Here is a 9,049-nt window from a genome sequence, read left to right as displayed (position 1 = left end):
AATCGTAAATAATTACCGGAAAACAGAAAAAGTAATGGGCAGTTAAGAAAAGCGGCACATATTTGGAAGGAACGCTCGGGTTAGTGGGCCGTAATGGGTAAACCAATACATTTCTTTTATTCGTCCCATAGTGGGATAAAAATGGGCTAATTTGGGTTGGTAATCTACACCTTCGTTAAAGGAAGTTGACGAATCGAAACTCCGAAAATCATATCTAATTTCTTTTTCATTATTGTACACGTGGTAGACGTAAAATTTGGCGCCAAACTCGTTCCCGCGAACCAAATAAACGCGCCAAAAACGTACATCTGCACCGTTAAAAACCTCACGGTGATGCAAAACCTAACATTTCATTTGTTATCATTTTTCCATCTCCACTCTTAGCTCACACACACACACTCTCTCTCTTTCTCTAGCCATGGCTGCTGCAAAAATCTTAAAGAGAAAAAGATTTCAAGCTTTAAATCCTCTCTCTTCCGCGGAACCACAGAAGAAAACCCATCAAAAAATTGAAGAAGATGAAGAATACGATGATACTCATTGTGAAGAATGTGGATCTGGCGATAACGCCAACGAGCTTCTTCTCTGTGATAAATGTGATTTAGGTTTTCATTTATATTGTCTCCGACCTATATTAGTTTCAGTCCCTAAAGATTCTTGGTACTGCGCAGCTTGCACCCAAGACAAAAAGCTCAAAAGTATGTTAATTGATTCTAGGGTTCTTATTTCATTTTTATTTTTACATTTTTCCCCCAATTTTTTTTCTTCAATCGGAGTTAATGGGATTTAATTTGTTTTTTTATACAGAATTTCCTCTTGTTCAGACTAAAATAGTTGATTTCTTCCGGATTCAAAGATCTTCAGATTTGACTCAGAAGCCGTGTAAGGGTAAGGATAATTAGGGTTTAGTTAACCTGACCCGTTTTTTTTTTATTCCCTTTCTTCAATTTTTAATTTTCAATGTTTTTCATTTTATTTTTTACAGACATTAGAAAGAGACGGAAGAGTCTAGTTATGTCTAAGAAGAAGAGGAAGCTTTTGGCTTTCAATCCAACGGAGGATCCTGAAAGGAGATTGGAGCAAATGGCTTCGTTGGCTACAGCATTGACGACAACTGGTACCAAATTCAGTAATTATCTCACATATGTGGACGGATTAGCTCCTAGATCAGCAAATAACCCTACTCTCGAGGATGGAGGAATGCAGGTAAAACAAATTCTTATTTTCTTTTTATTATTTTTGGGGCACATTCAAAGCTGGTGAAGGTTAAATTCGCAATGACACTCCAATATGGGTCTGCCTTATTGATATTGATTGGTGCATCCTAGATTAGATAGAATTTCTCACCCACTGAACCAATTAAGGATTTATTTACTTTCTAGTCCAGATTGCAGGTAACATCCTGCCCAACTTAATACAGTATTGAGTTGGTGCATTCGCAGCTTAATACAGTATTGATTGGTGCATCCTAGATTAGATAGAATTTCTCACCCACTGAACCAATTAAGGATTTATGTACTTTCTAGTCCAGATTGCAGGTAACATCCTGCCCAACTTAATACCGTATTGAGTTGGTGCATTCGTAGCTTAATACAGTATTGATTGGTGCATCCTAGATTAGATAGAATTTCTCACCCACTGAACCAATTAAGGATTTATTTACTTTCTGGTCCAGATTGCAGGTAACATCCTGCCCAACTTACCATCACTAGAATAACCACGATGACAAAAATGATGTCTTATGGTTCTGGTAGGTGACATCCTGCCCAAATTACTGATGCTAGGAAACCAATGTAAGAAAAACAATGACTTACTATCCACACTTATGAGGCAGTGTAATTTCACGCACCTCCTTAGTTAGATAAAACGTTGGTTAAGCTTGGCAGAAAAGGGCTTCCGTTTGTTATTTGACTAACTACTTTCTTTTGTATGAATGTATCTGCATTTTAGGTTTTGCCAAAAGAAGATATTGACACCCTAAACTTGTGCAAGAGCATGATGGAAAGAGGAGAATGGCCTCCTCTTTTAGTTGTCTTTGATCCACAAGAAGGGTGAGCTATTTCTTCAAACCCAAATTTCTCTCTTTTGCGACTGATGATCATATGTAGACTCATTGTGTTTGATTGATCAAACAGGTTCACTGTAGAAGCAGATAAGCCTATCAAGGATTTGACTATAATTACTGAGTATACTGGCGATGTTGATTTCTTAAAGAACCGTGAACATGATGATGGTGATAGTATGATGACCCTAATTTCTGCATCTGATACTTCACAAAGCCTTGTTATATGTCCTGATAAGCGTGGAAACATTGCTCGATATATCAATGGCATCAACAATCACAGCCCGTAAGATTTCTTTCTCATTTTTAATCAAGTTTCTTGTTCACCGATATAAGCTTCAACTTTCTTAGCCACCTTTGTTTTTGGTTTGCATCACATTTACTATGAAAATTACTGCCCATGATCACATACCTCACCTTAAGAATTACTAGATACTTAAATGGTTAGGGTAGTTAATGTCATATAGTGAACAGCTAGTAGATCGAGGATGCTTATTATGAGTACACGATTGAACTTTAAAACCCTGTTAGATAACTCTTAAAAAAATGTTGACTGTGGGCCTAAAATTTGAATACTAGACCTTATTATAGACAAAAGGAGAGGCATTTCAAATTTCTAGCCCAAATTCAGTTTTTTGCCTCGTAAATGAATGGGCTGCAGTCATGCACCTTTCGCAACTAGACTAAACCTGTATATTTTTATGAAACAGGGAAGGAAGGAAGAAGCAGAATCTTAAATGTGTAAGATTTAACGTCAATGGCGAATGTCGTGTCCTACTGATTGCAAATAGAGATATAAAGAAGGGTGAACGATTATACTACGATTATAATGGACTAGAACAAGAGTACCCAACTGAACACTTTGTCTAATTTATCTTATTTTACTTGCTAAACCTGGAAAAATTGTGATACTCCTATAAGTTGTGTTGTTACCCATTTTATTGAAATCTAACATAATCTGTTGAAGCTCATATTGGGCTCTGACGACAAATGTACAAGAACACAAATTTTCAAGAAATGAGAAGAGAGAATTTAGAGGGTACTAATAATTTGTGTGTTGATTTTCCCTATATTGTGCTTCTTAACTTCCCCATATCATCAATTCTAGCCTGTCAAAAGATCTGGAAGAGGAAGCAGGAGATTTGTTTTTGTTGGTCATGCATTTGGACCATCCTACTCTAGTTCATGAAGCTATTGGTAGTAAAATGGTCCATTCCTGGAAAAGACCACCAGAGGACCACAATCAGCTCATGATTCATATTTTTGATAAGTTGTGGTCCACTTTAGTTCATAGCTAGGTCAGGCAAAAGTTGTGGTCCACTTTAGCATATTTTTGATAAGCTATTGGTACTCAGGGTATCCTTTATCATCATTTTGTGCTGTTCTTTAAAAACAATCTTGTTCTAATTTTATCAAGTTCTCTATTAGCAATATCTACTGATGATGAACTTTTAGTACCAATTTCAGACAACATTATTAAGTTTAGCTTAACTAAAATTTCCTCCTGTAGTAATGGTAAGCTAGCTAAATTATGTTCCAGTGAAATTATGATTAGTTTGAAGTTTGAACAACAAGGTGTCGGCTGTATAATACTGTTGTAACGGGTGGGGTCGGAACTGTTGGAAAAAATTGGGTTTCACAAAGGATGAATGAATCAGAGAAGAAAGTGTTGCACTCCAAAACTTTCAAGGCTTGTATAAATTTCTTTTAGACAAATATTTCTACCCTCCCAATAACAATTGGCGATTACAACAGGTATGCGAAATATTGCCTTCAGGATACAATGAAAGCCCTGCAACGAAAACTGAATTCAAGGTTTGTACCCTTAATTCAATCAAGAACACACAAAGAGATTTCTGATTTCTGATGATGCTTTTTGAAATAGAGAAAACAGATTGATTTTTCTTATATGTTAAACGAAACTGGGAGAAGCTATTTATAAAGGGTTTTGCACCTGTTGGGAATAGGTTTTTATTCGCCAACAGGTTTCTATTCACGAAACGTCAGGTTCCTTCATCAACAGACATCAATGGTGTCTTTTGGATTCGAAATTTTCGAACAGGCTTTTATCGACCAAATAAAACCGTCAGTTCAAAAAATTCTTCCGGGGGGCGATGCCCCCCAGGACCCCCCTTTGGTTAGCGGCGTTGAAAATATTGCAACAGGAACCATATTTTTACCGTGAAAAGTTCTAATGAATGCAAAAGTAGCGATAGTTAACCGTCATACCGGTGAAGCTCATGATCCATCAACCTCAAGTTGAAGATTCATTTTAGCTGTTCACCTTTGTGGTCCGTATTGCTTAAAAAGATGAAGCGAGGCCCATCTCAAATGCATGAAAACAAGACGAATATGATCTATTTAGCAAAAAAGGATAACAAGGCTAACGGATTGGTCTACAACTATTGAACAAACGGATAATGCACATGTTGTAGCCTGCCTGCTTTTCAGCCAAAATCTTGGAAGCGGCTACTCTATTCCATAGACTTAATCGGTTGTGACTCTTGGTTAATCTAACGTTGTAAATATTCAGTGAAGGACACGGTTTTCTTGCAGACCTGAAGAGCTATTTCTCTCTATTTATTTTTTAGGCTTAATAACTTTTCTATAGCCATGGATTATGCCGGTACTCCATGTTGTTAATCGTTTATTGATTTTGATTCTGTTTTGAGGATTGAGAGATTTTGGTTTGAGATTCTAAGGGATGATTGATTTGCTTCCCTCGGCTGGGGGATACCCTATGCATTTAAAAATGTAGATGTTTCAGAGCAGTTCATGCAGTAATTCCTCCAAAATTTGTATGGATATGGGTTTATTCTAATACAGTATTTGTGCATGTGGTAGTTAGCATATATAGAGGATGTTTTCTTTCTTCATTTTTAATTTAATTATCCACCATCAATATCCTTCTCTTGATTGTGATGGAATATATGTTTCACATTTCACATCGAACCAAATCATCCTTTTTAATAGTCCATCACAAATGTCGCCATGGACAGTGGTACCATGTACCAAGCCTCATAACAATATCATCATCATCTACGTATTGCAACTTTGGGAGGGAGACTTCATTTTCAACTTTGGGTCCTTATTCCAAAGTAGATTTCGGAAAATCTAGGAGACTCTATGTCAATTTGTCAAAAGGACCGATTGATTAACGGTTACAGCTTAATTACAAGCTTCCGGACACAGTCTCATGAACATTTTGGTGAACGATAATGTTTTACAAGTAAAAATAAGAGTTGTCGCTGGAATACAAAGGGCTCTTAAGTCTTGAATTATGCTCGATCTAACTAATTTATTCATAAAATTGGTTACAAAGACCAAAATCAATAATTTCTGGATGAAAAAGACATTTAGATTTTGATACTGTTTAAATGGACAAAAATATAAAAATAGTCAGGATGTAAACAGTTTCATCCTACCAATTTTCAAATATTTTTTCTTATTTTTAATTTACATCAGGATGCATCCAGTTTTATCCTTATTATTTTAAGTTAAAGTCAGGATGAATCCAGTTTCACCCTTATTATTTTTTTTGGTGTCCATTCCACCGATAATAATTTTTACTCGTCCATTTGAACCATGTCTTAAAAACATTTGGACAATTGGCCCCATTTTTCGTAATTTATTTAGATCCAGTACTAGTATCACCAAAAGAATTGCTTAGAATCAAACAACGAGTAAATAAAATACTAAAACTTCTGGCAAAATTTTGTTATTGTCTACTCTCTAATAGCAAGATAACAGCCACTCTCTTTATTGATTGATGAATTGGAGTATTATGATCAAAAGTTGACAAAACTCACGTGTGCCAACCCATAAGTAATTAATCAGGGAGATGGATGATACTACGGATCTATTAAAACAACTCATACATAAAAGAGGTTTTTTGATTGAAAAAGATAAATTATTATAATACTATTTGATTATGTACATTCCTCAACTTTTTAGCCTAATAATTTGGTAGGTATACATGCATAAATACATTCTACACAACCCATACATTTTTAATTTAATTGATATAAAATATACTCCCTCCATTCTTAAATAATAGGCTGGTTTCTATAAATAAATGCTTGAAAAAAATAGACTGATTTCTTAATTGGGAAAGTCAAATGTTACTTTAGTTTTTTTGGACCACTTTTCTCTTAAATGACAAGTGTTTACAAACCATTTCACTTTACTTCTTTTGGTGATAAGTGTCATGGGGACCATTTCACTTCACTTCTTTTATTGACAAGTGTCATGAGGACCACTTTCAATGATTGATTCTCTTAATTTCTTTAATTTTCTCTAAAATCAAAACCAGCCTATTAAAAAAGAACGAAGGGAGTAGTTCGCAAGGAAAATTGAGATTTGGAGGAGAAAAATCAACCAGTTGAAATACGGTTGAACTAGTCAGGAATTTTGATTTGTTACGCAGGAGGCCAAAAAAGTGGCTAATACTCCCGCACACAACACGTAGCTACTAAAACATACCCCGTCATATAATCATATGCTTCGCTGCGGCCTTAGCTCTTTGGTGTTGCTGGTTTTTATTCGTTGTTTTCTGTTTGGATATTCAAAAGAATTTAAATATTATGTAGGAATGTAGAGTCTTATAAGAGGAACATATCATCAAAATATTACACTTAAATTCGTTGTCGTTTGGGTTTTGCGGAGAAAATGATGCAAATCTTGTCTGACATTGTCCATCTAAGAGTGTCCACGGATCCTACCTCTTCTTTAAGTTCATTATCTAGATAAATTTAGCAGTTTGCTCCTGCTTTACTATCATTCATTATCTACTGTGACCGATAACTTTAGGAATTCACACACCGTTATGCAATTGCCAATTGATGTCAGACGCAATAAAAGATTTGTTGGAGTCTTGCAACAATAGAAGAAACGTCAGATGTATCAAACAATGAATATAAAGAACCGTATCAAACAACTCTACCACGAACAAATTGATGAGGGCAGAATCACAGGTTCAACAAGCTGTCATTAACACATTAGTTCGCGGGTATACTCTAAAGTAATGCTAAACCCCAAAGTGCGAAGATGTGTCCAGGATAAGACTTCCCGATATAACTTGTATTAGCACAATACAAGTTACCCACTCTTAAACTCAGCAACGGGGATGGAACTAAAACGCCGCACGAAAATAAAAGCAAGAAGATGAAGAAAAGTAGACCTAGAGATGGTCGCTGCTTGTGTTTTTTGAAAAGAGATTTTCGAGTTGTATTTATAGGAAAATTAACTTGCAAATCAAGTTAGGTTTAGGTTTTTTCTTATAAAACGAGTTTTGTTTCTTGTAAAACAATTAAACACAAAAAATCAATTTTTTCCATAAATAAAACTTAAATAAATTATTTATCAAGTTAAAAACTTGCAAAAAATAATTTCAAGTAGACACAGACTTGGTGCTTGGTATACGCGCATGGGCATGGGTCGAAACATGCATTTTTCGCCCCACCCGCTCCACCCACATTGTTTTACAACATATCCATGAGAACATGGTAATATAGTGGAGCACCTCTTTAGTTTTCCACAATGTGGGACTAAAGGTTCCATTTCATTCACTCAAAAATGAGTGAGTATCGTTAGACCCTTAGGTCATGAGATCAAACCACACCAACACCAAAAAATCATTTATTAAATAACTCATTTTCTCCAACAATCCCCCACATGAATGAAATCTCGGTAAAAAAAAACGAAAAATCAGAGTACGGAAAATACCATTTAGGAAAAGGTGTCCATGAGGTCTTGAACCTTGCTTAGTGAGAAGTTACCGGAACTACTAGCTAGACAGTGAACTATGTCTTGAACTGCTAGCGTTTGGTGTAATTCTAATAACATCCATGCATGATATCCTCCAAGTGTTGCTAAGTTCGTGCCATTTTGTCCATTTTGGCCCTGGACATATCATGTTTCTCAAAATGCTTTAGAGAATCGACTCCATTCTCATTGGAAGCGACCCACTTCCTCATTCAGATAGGTGAGTTCCATGAAGAGTGTTTACTGCTACACCCCACTTCAATCTTAAATTGAAAAACTCATTAAGACTTAATTAAAAGTCATCCTCCACATGTAGTCACACTATCACATCAACACCATAGGGAAGGGACAGAGAATGAAATTCTCTGATAGTGTTTACCTTTACCCACCATAAATTAGTTGTCTCATTCGAAACCTTGTTATTGGAATCTCCAGTCAGCAAGGTTGAGTATCCTTCATGGAAAGTTTAATTATTTGAGCCTAAGCCCCATCCCCTTCGATGCTTTACTAACTATCTCCTTGGGAAAACCTTTCGTCAAAGGGTCCGCGATACTCTCCTTGGACCTTGTCCAATCTATGGAAATAACACCTGTGGAGATTAGTAATTTCAAAGAATCATGTCTTCTACGCATATGTATAGACTTTCCATTGTAGAAGCTATTCTTAGCTCTACCTATTGCAGATTTGCTGTCACAATGTATAGATATAGCTGGCACAGGCCTATGCCAGAGAGGAATATCTTCTAAAAAGTTTCTTATCCATTCGGCCTCCTCTCCTTCTTTATCTAACGCAATAACCTCCGACTCCATAGTTGAGCGAGCTATACATGTATGTTTGGAACTCTTCCAAGATACAGACGCACCTGCTAGAGTGAATACATATCCACTCGTAGACTTAGACTCCTCTGAGTCTGCTATCCAGTTCGCATCGCAAAATCCCTCAAGGACGGCCGGATACCCTTCGTAATTCAAACAAAAGGTCATTGTGTACTTCAAGTACTTTAGCACTCTATTAAGTGCATCCCAATGCTTCTGCCCTGGATTACAAGTATACCTGCTTAACCTACTCACAGCATAAGCAATGTCTGGTCTCGTACAATTCATCAAATACATCAGACTTCCTATGACTCTCGAGTATTCAAGTTGGTTAACACCTACACCCTTATTCTTCATGAGTTTGCAAGAAGAATCATATGGAGTGCAAACAGGTTTACAGTCAAACTGA

At 36.2% G+C, this 9,049-nt stretch overlaps 1 protein-coding gene across 1 annotated transcript; it reads left to right on the top strand.

Moving 5' to 3' along the window:
* The first annotated feature begins 367 nt into the window (after positions 1–367).
* Positions 368–3,109, top strand: LOC113293160 (histone-lysine N-methyltransferase ATXR6). The gene is made up of 6 exons (XM_026541894.1): positions 368–698; positions 808–888; positions 986–1,206; positions 1,951–2,051; positions 2,136–2,348; positions 2,773–3,109. Exons 1-6 carry the CDS (start codon positions 419–421, stop codon positions 2,930–2,932), a joined length of 1,056 nt encoding a protein of 351 aa, XP_026397679.1. The 5' UTR covers positions 368–418; the 3' UTR covers positions 2,933–3,109.
* The last annotated feature ends 5,940 nt before the right edge of the window (positions 3,110–9,049 follow it).

The sequence above is a fragment of the Papaver somniferum genome, chromosome 7, assembly GCF_003573695.1.
Source record: "Papaver somniferum cultivar HN1 chromosome 7, ASM357369v1, whole genome shotgun sequence".
Classification (NCBI taxonomy): Eukaryota; Viridiplantae; Streptophyta; class Magnoliopsida; order Ranunculales; family Papaveraceae; genus Papaver; species Papaver somniferum.
This window is presented reverse-complemented; position numbering and strand designations above follow the sequence as displayed.